This window comes from Phaenicophaeus curvirostris, chromosome 5 (assembly GCF_032191515.1).
Source record: "Phaenicophaeus curvirostris isolate KB17595 chromosome 5, BPBGC_Pcur_1.0, whole genome shotgun sequence".
Taxonomy (NCBI): Eukaryota; Metazoa; Chordata; class Aves; order Cuculiformes; family Cuculidae; genus Phaenicophaeus; species Phaenicophaeus curvirostris.
In genome coordinates this window covers 11,342,328-11,362,747 of record NC_091396.1, presented here as the reverse complement: position 1 = coordinate 11,362,747, position 20,420 = coordinate 11,342,328, and the positions used below count along the sequence as shown (strand labels likewise).

Genomic DNA, 20,420 nt, shown 5'->3' with positions numbered 1-20,420 from the left:
CCAGCAAATCTTCTGTAATCTTCTGTAATTTGTTTGCTTCGTGTTGTTTCCATCCGTCAAATACTGTGTGCCTAATTATTTTCAGTAGCAACCCCGATATAAGTCAGAACTGATTGACTAGCAAAGGTAGTGGAGAAAATGTGAGTAGGAGGAGTTGAGTTTATAGGTGTTCCCTGCAGAGAGGAGGGGAGTTAATGTTTTGGTTATGTAAGGGCAGTAGGACAAAGGAATTGTCTCCGCTGGAGAGCTTCTGTTCCTGACATGCTCGTATACAGGAGCAAGCCAAGTTGTAGGATTAGTACGAATCTGCTGTGGGAATTGCTACACCTGAATTAACTTGTATTTTTGCAGATGAAGCTGTATGAATGTAAGAATGCCTCTTAACCTCTCTGCACTGTTCTGTAGAGGCGGGTTGGCTTCCACTCAGAGGAGCCTCTACCATTGCTGGGCAATCTGGGTCATAAGAGTAGGTTGATCTTGTGAGTTCACATTTAGCTGCTGCTCAACTTCAGAAAAGTCAAGAAAGTAGACCACTGAACAAGCTTCATCTCTTTTGTAACCACCAAATGAGAGACAAATTGTGTGCTTGTTGCTTAGCCAAAAAAAAAACCACCCCCACCCCCCAAAAAAAAGCTGTGCTGAGAAATTCAAAGGAGAGAACCCAGGAGAAGTAATTACTGGTGAAATTTAATTTTAGTCTACTCAAGTACAGCCCTGTGCCTGTGTGTGGGTGTTGTGGATGAAAGTGAGGATATAATATGCTAAAATTACTTTGCCTTCTAAATTGTGTTTTCTCTTAATGTGTGGTTAATGTTTCAGTAATAGTTTTGTCTGTCTTCTTGAAAAGTAGTAGTTCGGAAACCTCCAATTCTCCAGTAAAGATGAAGTGTTGCAGATTTGCTGGAAGTGGTACCTTGAATCTTCTTGAGCATGCAGTTAATGAAGATTTCCACGCAGGACATTACATTTTATAAGCTTGGAGAAATTGGACTTTAAAGTCTCAAGAAAAATCACAGTCTCAAGCAAGCTAGCATATTACAGGTGGGGGTGGGGGAGGGGTTTATTTGTATGTTTCTGAAAGCATTTTTCTGATGATAGGAATAAGTGCTGCAGTCAGCTAACGTTTTATTTTGTAATTGTTTGAAGAGTTGTCAGCTGATCTTGAAATCGGGTAAAAAGAAGAGATGCAGTTTCAGTGAAATTTTTTTTTTACTTTTTAAAAGAGTTGATGATATTGGTGGGCTGCATCAAAAGGAACTTGACCAGCAGGTTGAGTGAGAAGATTCTGCTCCTCTAGTCTGCTGTAGTGAGACCCCCCACCTGGAGTGTTGCATTCAGTTCTGGAGTCCTCAGCACAGGAAGGACATGGGGCTGTTAAAGCGAGTCCAGAAGAGGCCACAAAAATGCTCGAGAGGTGCTCCAGCCTTTTGTAGGAGGACAGGCTGAGAGACTTGGGTTTGTTTAGCCTAGAGAAGAGAAGGCTCTGGTAAGACCTTATAATGGCCTTCTAGTACTTAAAGGCTGCATACAGGAGAGCTGGGGACAGTCTGTTCATCAGACAGTGAAGTTTTTAAGCTGAGAGAGGGGAGATTTAAATTAGATGTTAGAGCATGGTAAGGCACTGGAACAATCTTCAGATTATGTGCCCTTTAGCCATGGATTGAGATTTGGGTGCTCTGACATGTTACTAATGCTTTCTGTGTTCTCAGAGTTGAAAAGGCTGAATCCTTGGGGACTAATTATTACTTTCACTGGCCTGATACTTTCTTGTGTGAGCTGTATTTAAATATTAGTTATTCCTTACTGTTCTACAACTAATTAAGACAGTTATTTATTTGTGCTTAGATTGTTGACTTTCTGGGTTTTCAGTGTTGGGAAAATGCCATTTTCTTGGCTTACTGAGATCCGTCAAACTTTATCACTATTCCATTGCTACCTTCATTCGATTTTGTTACTTTCTGACTTCAGATACATTGAAACTGCTGTTTACAATCTCTTTACTTCCTTTCCTAGCCATTTGGCAATGTTCATTTTCTTACTCTATTCAGGTGGAAGAATTTCTCCTGTGACTCATGCAGCAGTGGATTTAGTACTTAGTGGTGGCTTGATTACGAAATTTTTTGTTTAATGATCTTCTGGGGTGCACTCCTAAAAATCACTTCTGCCTCAGCAGGACTTATGGTCATGCCAAAGCAAAGCATGAGCTTGAAGTGAAGGTTTGGAAGTCTGTTCCTGATTAGAAGCAGTCTTGTATCTGCTTTCTGGCTGAAATTCTGTGCAGAACTTGTAGTTCATCTCTACACAGTGATCCACCCATCCAAATTCCTTCTTTTTTATAGAAATGGAGCTTGTTTTTACATTGGTTTTCCAAAACTGGAAGGTTCTTTTCTTTGAAAGCCTGCTTTCAAAAATCAAGTCCAATTTTAGGATCCTTAGATTGTAAAAGTGTACCGCATTTCATTTGCGAAGTCCTCTTTTGATTTTTCAATTAAACTCCAGAATGTTCTTAGCTTTACTCATGAGTTGTTGCCTACTGTCTTTTCAGGTGGAAAGTGCTGCTGAAGAACCCAGAGTGCTGTGTATAGTACAAGATACCACAAATTCCAAGACAGTGAATGAGCGTGTTACCTTGAACCTGCCAGCTTCCACGCCACTGAAAAGGCTATTTGAAGATGTGGCTTCAAAAGTGGGCTACGTGAATGGAACTTTTGATTTAGTGTGGGGAAATGGAGATAATGTAACAGATACGGTATGGAAAAAGTGGTTTTTATTTCTTCTTGATGGCAGTCGTTTAAATCATCACAGTATTAAAAAAAAAAATGCTGTCTGTATTGTGTGATGCTCGTTTAATGCCTGTAAAAATTTGTCATAGATGCACCAGAGCAAACTGACACCACTATTTTGATTTGGTTGGATTTTATTTTGCATTATGACTGCGTTCTAGTCTCAAAATGTGCTCTTAATTTATACATATTATTTAATCATCAAACAAAAGAAACGAGTACGATCATTCAGATGTAATGCTAGTTTTCACTATCAGTATGTATTTTTATACTAACCCCTGTGATAATTAATGCCTTCATTTTCCTGTGGTCTTGAGAGATGTCTTCTTCTCAACAGAAGCATATTGTGTAGTGTCTTTGCATGTTTCTTATACCTAACTGAATTTCTGTGCTTTATTGTAAATCAGTGTTGGTTTTATTTAAAATAGCTTCTACAGATGCACCTAGAAAACTGTAAAATTTGTTAAGAAATAGATGTTTATTTCAGGTCATGTTTTTGCTTAATTTTTAAACTTCTTGAACTTAATTTTTAAATTTAAAAAAACCCATAAAGTATTTGCTAGCTGTACAGGATGCTGGATGGTTTGATGTTCTGCAAAGAAAGCTTGTACACCAGTGTATTGGCTCCTGAATGGATTAGCCAACTTCTAAACATTAAACTGTAATACTTAATGTGTGCTGTGTCTTAAACTGTTCCCAAGTTCTTTCAGTATTAATGAGTAAGTTTTGTTTATTCTGGATAATAATTTATTTTAATTTAATCTTAATGCATCAGAATCTACTTCAGACAATGTACTTGAACTGCCTTTCTGAATTATGTATAGAGCTGTTTTTTAAAAAAAGGGGTCTTTTTCTTTTGTGTTTTTTTTTTTATTCCCAGCAGACTCCAATAGATCAGAACAGTGACAAAACTATTCTTGATGCTGGTTTTGAGCCAGGGAAGAAGAACTTTCTGCACTTGACGGACAAAGATGGTGAGCAACCTCATATAATGTCGGTAAGTAAAGTATTTGCTCAGCTACATAAGATACTATTTTGAGGGGAGAGAGGTGTATGTTCTGTGTGTTGCTGTTGTGAGATAAGAAATGAAATAAAATTGGACCGTGTATTTTGTACAATAAGCTGCTTCAGGAACCTTTTCAATAGACTTGGACTACTGCTTTGCATGGGTTTCTCCTGAGCTGCATCAATTCTATGAGTGATGATTGTTGTCACTTTCTATTCATGCTTGTCAAATGTTTATGTAATGCTTTACTGTGAGTAATTTTCAAAGGTTATATAATTAATTAATCTTTGACATGTTTAGAGATGAGTGGTAACAATAGAGGTTTAATCATATACCTAATCCTTTTCCTTTGGGTGTTTGAAAGTAATGTAGGCCACTGACAGAACTCTCAGAAACAGCAGTTCTATATCAACAGCAGTTACCTGCTTCCAAATTTACCTTGAAAAAAAGGAAGATATAGATACATACATATGAGGAGTTGTTGGTGTTGCTAGAAGCAACTGTAACAACATACTTGAAATTTCCTGTTTCTCATATCTGTGGTTCGGAGAAAGATAAACGCAGCTGCAGTTTATTTAAATCAGGGGTTTGATAGACTAATGATATATTACATTTTATTACTCAGTGCTCATGTCAGCATAATGCTGGCCTGCTTAGCCATTGTTGTGGATGTAGTTATTGAAGGGGATGGGGAACATGCTTAATTGTACGCAAGGTCAGAATTTAAGGGTGATTCTGAAAGAACATTGAATTATAATTTTTATGGAAAAAAAAGATAATCTCAATCTGTATTTCAGTGCAGAAAACTTGAAATATAGGAGATGCTAAATTGCTGACTTCCTTGCTGTATGCCATCAAGTGCTGCATTTGATTATACAGTATTGTAAAGTATTTGCTTCCACTAATGTGAAGAATGATTTCTCAAAGGGTTGAGAATTTAGAGGCAGAATTAAAATGGCACAAGCAACGGTATATCTGCCATTTGTGTGTGCTAACAAAACTGGTTTCCTCGCAAAGAGAAAGAAGTAAAATACGTACTCCGATAAAAATTTGTTGTCTAATTCTTGCATATAATCGGTTTGTGTTTTTAGGAGGAGTCAGGTACAATGGATGAGAGTACGCAAGACAGATTTATAGGCCCTCTTCCAAGAGAATGCTCTGTTGGCTGTACCAATGACTATGTCAGTCAAAGCTACTCTTATTCTTCAGTCCTGAGTAAATCGGAGACAGGTATAGTGTTCTCTGTTGTAAAGGCTGTGCTAATTTGTAATTATTTGAGCATATTTTCAACCTGCAATTTTTTAAAAACTGACATCATTACTATGTTTTCAGTTGTTTTCTAAAATATCCTCATGTCTGTGGGAACAGAAGAGCCATATGGCTTCCTTTCTTTTCTTGTGACAGTGCAATTCAAACTCTGTCAAGGGCCCTCCTTTTCAGAATCGGTCTGTTGTTTGGGTAGTCAGGATTGTATTACAAAAAGGTACTCGCCTCAAGCTGTGTGCTTACTCACAGGGTAATGAGTACTGGATACACTGTTGCAGCGGGGCTGTTCCCAAATCTCTGCACTCCAGGTGTTAACTAAAGGCTTCCTCCTGTAGCCCCCTGCTGCAGTTTCTCTCCCCAAGGGGTTCATCCCCCACTGCCTGGCTCCCCACCAGCAAGCAGAGACTCCCTCTGGAAGGGAATCACAGCTCTGCCTTGCAGAGCAGTGCCAGGGCGGATCCCAGGAGGCTGGCTCAGCGCTTTGTGGCATAGGGAAACAGGAGATGGGGAGTTATTGCTCAGTAATGGGACAAATTCCTGATAGTACAATAAACTTGTTGAGCAGACACAAAGAGGACACTCATATTAGACCAGTTCATGCATATTCAAGGTTTTTTTGAGAGATACTGTTTATCTGCTACACAACATTTTTCATTTAATATAACTGTGAAAATGTGATCTGTATAGAGTAGAGTAATAGAAATACACATGCTCTAACTCAGTCTGTTCACAGAAAATGCCTGTTTGGCATGGAGTAGCTGCATTTATATTATTACTGGTATGGAACTGAGGTTTGGGGTTTTTTTATAATAGTAAGCTTCAGAGCATAAATAGGTGTATGTAATGTCTCTATTACACTGTGCTTCAGTGTGTGCTGCCTACTTATCAACTGTTAATACTGTATATTCTGGAGAAAATCTTAAAATGACAGATGAATATCAGTAAATAATTGCATTTTCAGCTAATAAATATGACACTGATTGTTAGTACCCCTTTATATGGGAAAAGGTTTTAGAAGATAAATGTGCATAAGCACTTTAGAGTTCTTTTATTTGTAGTTCTGAGATGATGCTATGAACTAATGCAGATAGAAATTACATTTACATTATAAATAAGATTTTTAGCTGACATCAGGCAGTAAGTAAGCTACGACACAATTGTTTCTTAATGAATTCTAGATTCTTCCATAAAATATTTACATTTACTATTAAAATGTTTATGGTTACCTACGTCGTCATTGGTCCAATATTCAACATTAAGATTTGGTTATTATTGTGAAACATAATTTATGATCGCTGAAATAGCTTCCTGTCATTCAGGGAAATTCTTTGTGTTAACTATTGTTCAATTCTGAGAACAATATAGAGTAATTGTAATATTCTCTCAGTTTTAATAGTATAAATGACAACAGATGGGTGCAGTTGTTAAATAAACCTTATTATAAAATTATTTTCCTAAGTGTTTTAGCTCTTAAAATTATTTCCCATCCTTTTGTATTATTTCCATATCATTTTTCATGTATTTTTAGGTTACGTGGGGCTAGTAAATCAAGCCATGACTTGCTACTTGAACAGCCTTCTGCAAACACTTTTCATGACTCCTGAATTCAGAAATGCTTTGTATAAGTGAGTATATATAATAAAAACCTGTTCTTAAATTTGTCCTAGTATATATTGGTAGGATTCCCTTTTTGAATTCTTCCTGTCATGATTTCCTTGTTCGGATGCTGAAAGGCATACTTGAAGTCAAGCTGGATAGACTGTTATAAATTGTCTGCTTAAAAGCTTCACATGTTTAGTAAAATTTCGAGTTTGCTACTAAGGGCAGTTCATGCCTATATTTGTGCAGTGAAAGGCTTCAAAATTATTTTATTCGTTTGTGTTAGATTTGTGCATTTAAAGAATTGACTGCAGAAATTGAAAGCAATTTTGTTTTACTTTTCCTAAGAAACAGCTTCAGTTAACCTCTGTAATCTGGCAGAGCTTTTGAAATGTAATAAATGCTGATTTAAATGCTGTTTTGAGTAATGTTTTCAAAACATTTTTAATTGTCCCATGTCTCGTATTGTGAATAGATGGGAATTTGAAGAATCTGAAGAGGATCCTGTGACGAGTATCCCCTACCAGCTTCAAAGACTGTTTGTTTTACTGCAGACCAGCAAAAAAAGAGCAATTGAAACAACAGATGTTACACGGAGTTTTGGATGGGACAGCAGTGAGGGTAAATTTGTGTGATTTGCTTTAGTAGCTGCCTGTTAGGGACCTACTCTGCTGTTGATGAGGGTAGAATACTGGAATAATTGAAAACAATCAAAGCCATTTTGTTTCAGTGGAAACAAAATAGCCTAAATAGACACTTCGTTGAGGTATGTGTTTGATTTTTAAAGAAATTGTGAGTTTGGGGCTGTTAAAGCAAAAATAATTACATTTTTGTAACAAAGCTATGCTTACAGTTGTTAATAGTTTCTAAGGAAGTGTCTGTTTATGACGAACGTATCTGTTTTGAATTAAAAATGTCAAATGTATACATTCCGCTTAACTAGAAGATAATATGGATAATTTCATAAAATCAAACAATGTATTTGTCCTGTGTTGCACTTGGATAGTGTAATTTGCCCCATAATCTGCTGATTTTTCCATAGAGTAATTACATGATAAGGAGTTGGATTTCACTGTTCATACACTTAAAAGGAAAAAAAATATATAGTTTTGGAGAATCAGCACAGAGGGGGAAATTAGTCAGAACCAGTTTATTTTATAGCAGTGCATATTAGCATTTCTGGTTTTTTTACATATTCTTGCAATATGTATGCAATTCTTTTTTATGTATAAACATTGTGAGCAAGCTGGTTTGCTTAGTTTTCTAACTTAACTTGAGAGACAGCTGCTTGTGGGATCAAATACTGGCCCAAAAATGAATAATGTAGTAAATAAAAGGTGCAGGCTTAAACAATTTGATTAGCTCTTTAGGATGGATTCTCAGGCTGCAATTAGTATTGGGGCTAGTATAATCTCTTGTTTTAATTAAGATTAATTTCTGTTTCTAACAGCGTGGCAGCAACATGATGTACAGGAGCTTTGTAGAGTCATGTTTGATGCTTTGGAGCAGAAATGGAAGCAAACAGAACAGGTAATTGTATAAAAACTTTCTTCCATTCATTGAGGGGTGTGGTATCCTTGTGGGTCTTTGTTTTTTTAAGGATGGTTGTGAAACACATTAACTAAATTTTAAATACAAGGGTATTGAAAGCCTGTTGTAGTTGCCAGTTTGGTTTTTTAATTGAATACTTATGCTACACTGAAGAGTGGGTATGGCTTTCAGGAGTGGGTAGCTTATGTTTTCCTCCTCTGGTTAAAGGTGGAATAGTCTAAGCTCTGGATACTTAATCTTTATTTGAAGCACAGAACATAATTTTGTAACTCTTGTGATAGTTTCCTGGCTTTCAGTGTTTGTTAGGCTCCCTTGGGCTCTTGCCGCTCAAGCCTACTCCTCTAATGTAGGAGAGACATAGTAATATATTTATAACAATGCTACGTTCTAATAAGGGGCCAGTTTGTTGTGGGCCAGTTTACAGGTTTGTGGATTGGCAAATGATTCCTTTGTCTTTCTGCACCTCCTTCTGGAGAGACAGGGACGGGCTGCGGTATCAGTCTGTTAATGATTTCTGCAACATCAGGCTTGCTTTTAAAGCATGGACTTCAGTTTTGGTAGTTTTCTAGTCGCTCTTACGATATGACTGTAAGATATTCTGTAAAGCTAATGCAGTGTGATTTGTTAAGCACATTTGAGAAGTGTTGTGTGCAGTGGTGGGGCAAGGGAAAGCGAGAAATCAAGAGGTAGATGCCTTGCTTGGGGAATAGTACTTTCAATATGTAGCTATGCAAGACTTCATTAAAAAAGACATTTTCTTGTAAAGCTGATAAAAGGAAATCTGTTCCATTTAATTTGTTTAAAACTGTTGAATATCTGTTTGTTTCAGGCCGATCTTATAAATCAGCTGTATCAAGGCAAACTGAAGGACTATGTAAGATGTCTAGAATGTGGCTACGAAGGCTGGAGAATTGACACTTACCTGGATATTCCTTTGGTCATCCGTCCGTATGGCTCCAACCAGGCGTTTGCTAGCGTGGTGTGTACTATTATGCTGACTAATAGTGCATCCATACACACATAGAATACATAATGCGACAGTGGTATAATTTGTTACATGGTAAGTATCATCCTAGATACTCCATCTTGGGGTGTTCGTCTTTGTGCAGTGAACCAGCTAGCAAGTTCTAGAAGATATTTTTTTTTTGCTTTTTGGTTGATTTTTTTTTGTTTTGGTTTTTTTTTTTCTTTTACCCTTCAATGAGTCCTACTGGTGCATGTTTAAGGGGAGGGGAAATGCAACTTTATTGCCTTAAGGCTGCAGTAATCAATTATTTTCTTCCTGATAAAATCTTCAGCATTTACTCAAGATATTCTATGAGATCACTAAGTTTTATTTGGATTGTTCTCTTTATTGGCACATCTGCTAAATTTTCTTAGCATTGTTGAAAATCTTAGTGAAAAAACAGAATGTTGACTTACAATTTTGGGTTTAATTGCCATGTTGTTACTGTGCTTTTTGAAGTTCACTTCTTAAATACCATATGCTTTTAACAAGCAATTTAATGACAATAAAAATCCTCTTGTACCTCAGTGTTCTTGGTCACTTTTGCTCCAGCATTATTGATGTTGGCAAGCATATATATGGCTTAGTAAATCTGTGGAAATGTTTTTGTTTTATTTTTTCCACCCCTCTGAAAAGACACGATTATGAACTGTGAAATGCCAATGTTGTGGCTTAAAACACACCTGTACTATGGATGAAGCTGTGAAAAGGAAACAGATCTTTCCCTAAAGGTGGTTTTAAAAAACATTTGTTGTATAATTGGCTTCCCAGGGTTATTTATTATATATGAAGTATTTTTCCATTTGTATTTAGTATGCTGGCAATACTTTTTAAGCACTAATAGTCCTTAATTCTTAACAGTAGTTCTGTTAAGAAAAGTGTTAGAATTAGGTTAAATTGCAGCATAGGTTTGAAGTGCTTCATAATTTAAACCTTTAAATGCCAATCTTCATGTTCTGAAGATGAGGGACATGGCTCTCTCAAAGAGGGTTCAAGTTACCTAAGTCCTTTGATTCTTTTTAAGATCTCATTAAATTTTTTTGAGCTATCCAGCTAATTGGCAGCTCAAAATACAGCTTCATTCTTTTGATACAGATTGATACTTTGTGTAGATGGCTTCCCTTTTCACGTTTTAAAGATCACTTGTAGAAATATTCCCTGAAACAATTTTTTGTTGTAATTTTTATTCGCTAATGAGATATTTTTTCTGATCTGTTAAAGCAATGAAAACTATTCGGTTCATGTAGTTATATTCTGCATTTAACAATGCATTGTAGATGTGTCTCAAATTGAATTTTTTTTCTTCAGTAGAGAAGTCTATAGTGGAATGCTAAAAAAAAAAAAAGTGTATATTTGTAAAAAGACAGAAAGCCTGAACAGTTCAGAACTTAAACATCAGATTCTTTTAGTATTATTTGATCCTTCTCCTGTAAATCAGCATTTACTGGGTTTACTACCTTGAGGAAAATTCATTACATGGTTACAATCTGTGCTGATGCTTCAGTTTGAGCTATTAAATTCGTATTCTGACTATGTTCAGTTAATTCTCCTCCCTCCATTTGTATTATCAATAGCAGATGTAATTTTTAGTTTTGTAGTCTTCAACAGTGGGGAGATATGGAGGATACTTGCTTTTGGAGAAAGGAGAAATCGCCTGTTTCTAAATGGAATTCTCTGAAGGTAGTATCCTCCATTGATCCATATATGATGGTGATTTAGCAGGTGTAGGTAAAAGGGTATGAGTGAGTGATCAAAAACTTCACACATGCGCTAATAGGGCTTATAGAAGGGAATGTAAAACTTTTTAGACCTTGCTAGTCAGCTCCTGAGGGAACTTGCAGCAGGCGATACAACCCAAGATAGGGGATCTAAGGAGGATACTACCTTCAAAGAACTCTAGTTAGAGGTAAGTGATTTTCCATTACTTTCTAATGAGAGAGAATGGATGTATGAGCTTTAATAAGATTAATCTGCAGAATGCTATGTAAAGTATATTATCCCACTGTTCGACATTGTGTACTACCAAAAACAGATAAGTGAAATGTTGCATTTATGTGTAAATATGTATGTATTACTTCTTAAATGCATGTGAATGTTGACAAACTGGGAAGTATAATGTTACGCTTTCTTTATTTCCTAATTTGAAGTAATTCTGAAATTCTTCAATGTGTGTTTAAGGCTTGTGTTTTGGAATGTTTTTTTTGATTGCCCACCCCCATCTCCCAAATTCATGTAGTAAGGCTACGTAGCTACAAACTCTTTGGGCCACTGAGATCGTGTTAGTGTGTGTGTGTGTGTATGTTTTTATATATATATAAAAAAAGATAGTTTTGGAAAAGGTACTTGCACTATTTGTTGTTCAAAGGCATGGTTTAAAAAAAATCTGAATCAGTGTTTTTTTGAAGTAGAAATATAGGCATAAAAATATGCAGTTTATTTCAGGGATGTAACAAGAGCAGAAATTCACATACTCACTTCTGTAGGTAGTAGTATCTTTTGTGTAGGTGCCTGAATGTAACTTTAAGCATTGGGCATAAGATAAAAGATTGTTTTGACTGCAAAATGTAAGTATTTTGCAGGATGAAGAACAGCTGAGAGAAGGGTGGAGGCAATGGAGAACTAGGTGGCACGCTGAAATTACTAGAAAATGGTAGAAACTGCTTTGCAATACCAGAAGACTAGTAATAATACAAGTGTTCTGGAGATGTAGCAATTACAGTTCTGTTTGGTTAAGCGGTGTTAGTATATGCCATCTTTTGTATGTTAGCTTTTCTTGAGCATGTAAGTATACATATAAGTAGGCCTTTTTGGAGAAGAGATAAATCAGACTTCTATGTGAACTTACTTTGTGATGTCATTTCACAGTAGAACTGTTGAAGGCAGCTAGAATGTGAAGTGATATTTACTTTTTTTTTTTTTTAGGCTAGATTGATAACAATAAGGTCTTCTATTTTTAGTTGGGCCTGTTCTTTGGACATGGGAAAACCAAATTAGCTCTGAAAATCTGAGCTGGCAATTAGCTTTTTTTGTTTGTTTGTTTCCCTCATGAATGGTTTTCCCTAATTGTCTCTATTTACAGTGTAACTTTTCATAAAGGTGCTACTGCTCCTGTTTGCAAGTTTTACAGAAGCGTTTGCAGTAAGATATCTGTTGAACTACTGACTATATCATAAAGCATCTTTGTGGAGAAAAGTGTGTCCTGAGTCCTTAGCTTCAGTGAGATGATAATTAGTTCAGACTGTTTGTTACAGCATTCAATATGCCAAGTGTTATAAATCTCATCATTAGAATATTATAAGCTGGATATGCTCAGCCCTTGTCAGGGCCTGGACAAGGCCCTGAATAACGTGCTTTATGTTGGACTCGCTTTGAGCAGGGAGTTGGGGTCATATTATCTCCGGAGGTCTCTTTCAGCTAGGATTATTATCTTGGTACTGTGAACTATAAAACGTTTAAATAGTCTTTGCCATACTAATCTATTGCTTAAACTTTTATGGTATATTTTGAAGTGTGCGTGTGGTGGAAACGGCTAGTAGCTCTAAGACTATGTAATAGTTACCTCATCAAAGGAAACCTTGACTATAAAAGCAGCGTTGCACAAAATGGGAATGTCGTGTGATAGGTTGTGCAGTGTAGAAGCTGATTTTACTGAGAAAACTGCCAAAGCAGAAAATGGGGAGCCATGTTAAAATAGGAATTGCATTAAGAAACACCCTAATCAGCAGAACTGACCTTGGTATAAAGAGTTATGTAGGAGAAAGCTGGCGGAGACATAAATGAGTAAACCTGAGCAACAGTAGTGTTTTGTAAAAGGATTGAAAAATACATGGCTCAAAAATAATGGAGTTGTCAGTAGTTTTTAGTCAGGTTTTTCAAAGCAAAATTTGTTATATGTGGTAAGCAGTGAAACCACAAGAGTTAATGTAATACTATTTCATTCTGGTGTTGGGGATGCAAAGGATCATTGCTTTATTCCATGTGTAAAAATCTGTACTATTTTTTCCTTGTTAATTGCACATCACATGAGTCTATATAACCATTACATAGTGATTTGTGTCCCATTATTCGTATGTTCCCATTCATTCATATTGATGCAGAAATTGCAGTTTTTGTCTTGCACTCAAAATATGTTTTTATTATCTTAACTGACATTTAATCCGTAAGAAAGAATTCTGTGGTCATTATGTGGTCTTCTGCATTTCATGTTTTCTGTGTTGATTAACTTTTTTACTTTCATATAAATATTTCTGAATATTAATTCCTTAATTACTGAATAGTCAAAATGCCCTAATCTTTCTTCCTCTTTAGGCAGTTACAGCTTGCTCAGCTTTCTGTTTTGTTTTGAATATTCTTTGCTGTAGTGGAGAGGCAAAGTAAAATCATTGAAACTCCTGGATTTAAGGATTAGTTATCAGTCAGTTGTTTACTAAGTTGTATTCTGGAAAGCTACTTCTGCCTTTATTGCCATATCTGATTCTCGCTGCTTTGGGAGTGGAGCTCAAGTAGTCTCTCTCCCTCCTCTTCCTACCTTTCACTTGAAAGTAGTAATATCTTCAAATCTCTTTCCCTAAGTCTCTCTATAGAATGGGACTGAGGTTGTCTTCAGGCAGGGCATTGTGGAGCTGAGTAGTGTTTTTTTCCTACCACTTTCACCCACCCCAGTACTTTTTGGGTGATACCTGTGGGGAAGCATCCTTCTTGAAATACAGAACCATCACCTCAAAATTCTGGGAGGACAGGGCCAAAGCAGAGTTAAAAAATAAACCAATTTTCACAACAGTTGATTGAACAGACATGACTAAATGTGATGTGCAAGATAACAGGAGTAAAAGGAATTTTATATTGTATTCTTATTAAAACAAAGACAATTTAGGTTCATCAGATACTGAATGAAATATAGTTAGTAATAATTTGTGATTTGACTGTTTAATTTTGGGCTGGGTAGAAAGGTTGATTTCTCTTAGTATTTTCCTGACTCTCTCAGTATCAGAGTTTGTCAGTCAAATTTTAGTTGTAGATTTAATTGAAGTAATTTGTATATACTTGCAATTTCAATGTAAATCTGTTGTTGTGATTTATACCTACATAGTAAACATTTCTTAAAAATCAGGTAACATCTTTTTATTATTAGGAAGAAGCGCTGCATGCTTTCATTCAGCCCGAGATTCTCGATGGCCCCAATCAGTATTTTTGTGAACGATGTAAGAAGAAATGTGATGCAAGGAAGGTAAAGACTGTCCAAATCATTTGCAAAAAAGACTTGGTAAATACCAATCTTGACAATGGTAGCATAATCTTTTTCTTTGCTTCATTTAGGGTCTGCGGTTCTTGCATTTTCCATATCTGCTGACGTTACAGCTGAAGAGATTTGACTTTGATTATACCACTATGCACAGAATTAAACTCAATGATCGTATGACTTTTCCTGAAGAGTTGGACATGAGTGTCTTCATTGATGTTGAAGATGAGGTATTTAGTTTCAGAGAAAAGTCTTTACCTTTCTTGAAGTTGTGCATTAAGAAAATTAAAATATCTGTCTAATAAACCCATTTTAGTAGTGTTATTCATCTACGTAAAATTTTCTTTAGCCATGTCAGTGTTTCGATTTGAAGTTTTTGTAACTGTGTGGGGTTTTGTTACATTGAAAAGGAAGCATATTTTGTAATCATTATAGATTTTTTGTGCTTTGATAAGAAAACAGAAACAGCTTCTTATGTCTTCACATTGGTGACGTAAAAGCAGAAATCTCAAGGCTTCTACATGCACTGCAAATCCAGGATCAAACATATTTCTTAAAGTTGTGTCTAAATCTGTCTTGGTCACAAGAGGTAATGAAAAGTTTTGAAACTCTGAATGCTGAAGTTAGTCCCCAGAACATTCACCAAAAGGTATTCAGTGTGCCTTCTATATTAAAAGCTAAATTTATTCTGCTAATTCAGTTCCCGAAAGGATTGTCAGTTTGCTAGCTTGTAATGATGTAAGAGAAATACCACGTCAATACGTATATGGAAAGGTCTTTCTGACTCTATACAACTGCTTCATTTATCAAGTATGCCAGTTTGATACCTCTTGAAGTGTTACTGGGTTGGCTAAATGAGAATTAAGATTGATGTGGGAGAATAGAACTTGAGACAAAACTAACAACTGTCAGAAAAATCAAAAGAACTATCCATAGGAAAGAAGTTAAGAGATGGATATACTGACTTGTAATAAATGAACTGTATTCATAGCGTTGTTCACATGCTGCTTTTAAGTTGATAGAACAGTGATCAGTTTTACTGTAATGCCTTGACTCTGCTTAGTGAGTTGAAATGGGAAAAAGATCTTTGATTGTGAATGAGAATATTTCCAGTCAAAACAGTTCTGATTAACAGGGCCGCATTATAATAGAATTCCTTATCTGATATTAGACTTCCAGGTATTTAATTGAATTAACTAATAAATGGAGCAGGCTAGTAACAGGTTCAATCTTGTCAAGTATGAAACCAGCTAATTACCTTTCAGTTACACACAAAATGCAAAAATATTGATCTAACGTGGACTGAAGACAGTTACTAACAGAAACAAATCAGTTCTAAGTGCTGAATTGCAGAGGTCTCTAGGTTTTTGAAGACTTGCATTGTTTTGTAGATTGGAATTTTTTCATTTCATGGATGTATTGTTTTTCTTTTTCTGTGTAACTTTAAATGTTGTATAATATGAGTATGTATGTCTTACTTTTAAGAAGTCTCCTCAGACCGAGAGTTGCACTGATAGTGGAGCTGAAAATGAAGGCAGTTGTCACAGTGATCAGATGAGCAATGATTTTTCTAATGATGACGGAGTTGATGAAGGAATTTGCCTTGAAAGCAGTAGTGCAGCAGAAAGAATTTCTAAAGCTGGCAGTGAAAAGGTATCTTAAAAAAAATGTTGTACTGGGTCTGTGGTTCCATGTCATGTTCCCTGTTTAATGTCATGCTCAGCAGTAAAAACTGGGGCCTTTCCAAACTTGCTCAGAGACTGGCTGAGTATTGATCTGCTTGTGGGGGGTGGTGAATAATTGCCTCTGCATCATCACATCTTTTTTTTTTTTTTTTTTTCTTCCCTCTCTTTTTCCTTCACTTATGAAACTGTTGCTGTCTCCAGCCACAAACTTCCTCACTCTTGCTTTCTGATTCCCTCTACCATCCTGTTCCGGAGGAGGTGTGACTGGCTGGCTGGGTGCTTAGTTGCTGGCCAGAGTCAAGCCAACTCAAATGTAAATGATGATAATATAGATAATTCTGATATTGGGGTGGGTGGAGTGAACACGTTTTTATTCAAATTCCAAAAATTGACACTACAGCAAAGGAAAGCATGCAGCCAGTTTGGAGATCATCTGAGCATAAAGGTCTTCCTAGCTTCTCAGGCTGAGAATTCCCAGGTAACTTGTTTTGGCATCAGACCCTCAAACTGAAGACTGTTTTGTCTTGGGACCAATGTTATTTCTTTGAAATCAATTGTCAAAGGCTTGCCAGCTTTGAGTGCATAAGTGTCTTGCGGTTTAGTAGGAGAAAGTTGGAAGGTTTTGATCAGTCTCTGCCATCAGTTTCTTGTCCCTGTAAAACCAGTCATATAGGTGAGGCCATGGGTCTGAATGGTAAATGTTCCTTTATTCATCTGAAGTTATGGTGAAGGAATTAAACAACAAGTCACCATAGGATAGCAATAATCTATCTATGGGTCAGGAAGATTAGCAGAGTTCTTCAAGAAACCTGATTGAGTTTTCTTAACAGTAAAATGTCATGAAAAATCTTGAGATTATGGTAGTATCTACAGTGTATACCCAGTGTAGTTACTTAGTGAACTGATCTGAAATTTGGCCAATAGCTTTTATTCAGACTTGTTAGGAAGCTGTTTGGCTCTGTTTTTTTTCATAAATGCATAAGGCTGACTTGTATTTGGATCTGCACGTCTGTCTCTGTTTATATTTACCTTAAACCATTTTAGAGGATTTATTGATAAAAGTTACGGGTGCTGTCAGTCTTCTCCGGGAAAAAAAGGGAATTAATAGACAGTCACTTGACGGGAACAGGAACAGTATTGTAACTTATCTGTAATGTAAATGTCAGCCCTTGGATTGATGGTAGCTTTGGCCACTTAATTCATATTATTTGTTCTCTATGTGAACTAGCTCTCAAGCCAGATGTTAGCTTTTTGGCTTGGATATCTTAATAGTGGATGCAGTATATGCTAAGAATTTATAGAGCGTTTCCTGTGTATGATATAAAAGTATTTAATTCTAACACTTGTGTGAATCATTATTATTCGGTTTTGGTTTTGATGTATACACAATGCTGAAGTTATGTCCTTAGTACCCTTTTTTTCCTTTATTATACCCTTTTATCATTTTATCTATGAAAAGGAAAGTTCATAACAGCAAACTTAGAGTAATATGAGAGGAATTAATGCAGTTGGCTGATAAGTATTGAATGGTGTGTTGCTGGGTTGCAATATACATTAAGGGGCAAAAAGCAATCTTCAAGAATGTAGAGAAGGATGATTGCAAATAAGTGTGAAGTTTGTAGCTACAGGCAAGTTGGCCATTACTTTGTTTGTTGGGCAGAAATATAGGAGTACCTATTTAGCATAAGAATTCATGAATTCAGAGTTTGTACAGAAAAGAAGTGACACTAATGCATTAAGCCACTTCAAAAATGTTTCCACCATTTTTAAATTTTTTTTTTTATTCCTTAAGTCGTTTGATCATTTCTTTCTCCCTTCCCACCAGTGAAAAGGGAAAATTCCTCTTTACTTCCATTATTAGATAGTCTTGTATTGATGTGTAGTATACCTGAGTTCTGATTTTGTCAGTTTCTATTGCAGTCATGCACTTCTTTTATACAGATCTGTTTTGTAGCATACAACTATTTATACATTTGAGTTTGTGTAATACTTGTAAAACCCTTAATGTTTGTTTGGTTTCTTTTTCTTTAGTTAATATGTATCACACCTTTTTCCTCTCTCTCCAGAGTTCCTTACTGTATGAGCTCTTTTCTGTTATGGTTCATTCTGGAAGTGCTGCTGGTGGCCATTATTATGCCTGTATAAAATCTTTCAGTGATGATCAGTGGTACAGCTTTAATGATCAGCATGTTAGCAAGGTAAAAATAATGTATGCTTGTAGGTCACCCAGTAAGCTTCTGGTTTGCATGTGAATTTTCACTTAAATGTACCGAAGCTGATTTTATGTGCAGGTATTTCAAGCATTTACTTTGTTTCATCTTCTCATCCTAATGTCCTGCCCTATACATATGTTTCACTCATTAGCTTAACTAATTTCTTGGAGGGCTGGGGGTAGTGGATGATTTACTTATGTATGGGATTGTGTGTTGCAGGGAGATGGGGTTTGTTCTTGATGGTGAAGGGGGGATGGTTTATAAAGAAAGCTTTGTTCATGTACAGATGAGTCTGGATTTAGAATTTTGGCGTTTATATGTGTGAAGAATACTTCTTGCTTAGAGAACTTTTTGTAGATTGTGCTGTTAAACCTGTCCTGCTGATGCATTTCAGCTGTCACACATATCCATAAACATTATTGCAATCAAGAACCTGGGTAATGTTTTTCTAAGATGTTCCTACTTAAAAAAAAATATATATATTTATAGTCATTGTAAAATGAAGAGGCAGATCACTTCGAAACAGTTTTTTTTACTTTCAGCAAATATTAAAAAAATCAGGATTATTAATATTATGTGTTAATTATGTTAATGAGAATAAATGCATCTTGATTAGTGCAAATTTCTCAAATAATCATTAAACTGATTTTCTGTTAGATAACTCAAGAAGATATTAAGAAAACGTATGGTGGGTCTTCTGGAAGCAGAGGCTATTATTCCAGTGCTTTTGCTAGGTTAGTAGTACTGTAACGTTACTTTTCTTTCTGGTCTTTCTGATTTTAGTGTAATCAAATGAATGGCCAAAATGCATGTGCCTAACATGTTAGCTTGAAATTAATGTTAGATGATTCAGATAGTTGTATGAACTATCCTGACTGCTGTTTCAGATAATTAAAGTAATGCTGTATTTATTTTTGAAAATTCCTTTTTTTGTTAGTGTATTGCTAAGATACATATAGCATAGCTCCTGGCTGAAAAAAACAAACAAAACAACTTTTGAATTCAGTATTCTCCTCCTATGTGATAAATTCAGATAACTTCTTTTTTCCCCACCAGCTCCACGAATGCGTACATGCTGATATATAGACTGAAGGATCCAATGAGAAATGCAAGTACGTATGTTCTGAAGTTCTTGACTAGTAACATTTTATTGTGGAATGAAGAGTTAGTTTACGTGTGTTGAGTCCTAATTTTTTGTGAATGGCCATATTGGTATTTTTAGGGTAAGCTAAATTAACCTTCATATAGGAAGTCTTCTTTCACAGCTTTTTTTTTTTATAGTAGACCTTTATGGATCATTGTGAGGTCATCAGAATATAAATTCTGTAATATTTTAGTATTTTGGATATCATGGAAATGAAAAACAGGTACACTGGGTAACACTAGTCTATAATGAAACACTATACCAGTGCAATTATTGATAGTGGAATAAAAAATTACTTTCTTAAAAATGAATGTTCATAATGACAAAGTCTTACACTTAATAACCAGCCCTTATTGTTTGTGTGTCAGTCGGGAGGTGAGACAATATACTATAACTTATACAGTCAAAAAACAATCTTGGATTTCAGAGTCTCTGATTTAGTTCACCAAGGCTTAGAGGACGCGTGGCCCTGTCTGTCATGATTAGTATTTCAAATATGATACAGTGGAAAATGAAGAGGTTTTTTTGGATTCAAAACAAGAATGTCTGGTTGGAGGCTTCATTCAAGTATTGGCTAATTTCATTGGGTCTCAGACTGTATTACTAAACTGTAAGCTTCCAGGATTTTTCTGCTAGATTTTTTAATAATACTCTATTATTTGCTTGAAAACAATGTTTCTCATGTAAAATCTGAGCGCACTTAAATGTTCTGTAGTAAATGAAAGTTTGGTAGAAAGGAACTTCTTTAATAGAAGATTTTTAAACTAATATCAAAATAGAAGGAAGCACATTAGTGTGCCCTTTTCCCCTTTTTGTTAATCCCATGTTGGAAGCACAGCTGTAGAAAGGAAACCAGAAAAGCAGTGGCTCTTTTAATTTTCATTAAATGCTCAAAGTGTCTGGCTGTCCCGCAGAAGAGATTCAAACT

At 35.8% G+C, this 20,420-nt stretch overlaps 1 protein-coding gene across 4 annotated transcripts in view; it reads left to right on the top strand.

Annotated features, from left to right (window-relative positions):
• USP47 (ubiquitin specific peptidase 47) overlaps positions 1–20,420 on the top strand; it is a 55,139-nt gene that overhangs the window by 15,376 nt on the left and 19,343 nt on the right. For 2 of the 4 annotated variants that reach the window (XM_069857559.1, XM_069857556.1), the window contains 13 exons: positions 2,546–2,749; positions 3,664–3,780; positions 4,881–5,019; positions 6,584–6,680; positions 7,130–7,275; positions 8,105–8,184; positions 9,035–9,184; positions 14,343–14,438; positions 14,528–14,680; positions 15,936–16,103; positions 18,202–18,333; positions 19,006–19,082; positions 19,405–19,460. In XM_069857559.1, coding sequence (XP_069713660.1) covers positions 2,546–2,749; positions 3,664–3,780; positions 4,881–5,019; positions 6,584–6,680; positions 7,130–7,275; positions 8,105–8,184; positions 9,035–9,184; positions 14,343–14,438; positions 14,528–14,680; positions 15,936–16,103; positions 18,202–18,333; positions 19,006–19,082; positions 19,405–19,460 — 1,615 coding nt within the window. The remainder of the gene's footprint in view (positions 1–2,545; positions 2,750–3,663; positions 3,781–4,880; positions 5,020–6,583; positions 6,681–7,129; positions 7,276–8,104; positions 8,185–9,034; positions 9,185–14,342; positions 14,439–14,527; positions 14,681–15,935; positions 16,104–18,201; positions 18,334–19,005; positions 19,083–19,404; positions 19,461–20,420) is intronic. The other 2 variants (XM_069857558.1, XM_069857557.1) reach the window with 2 other exon arrangements.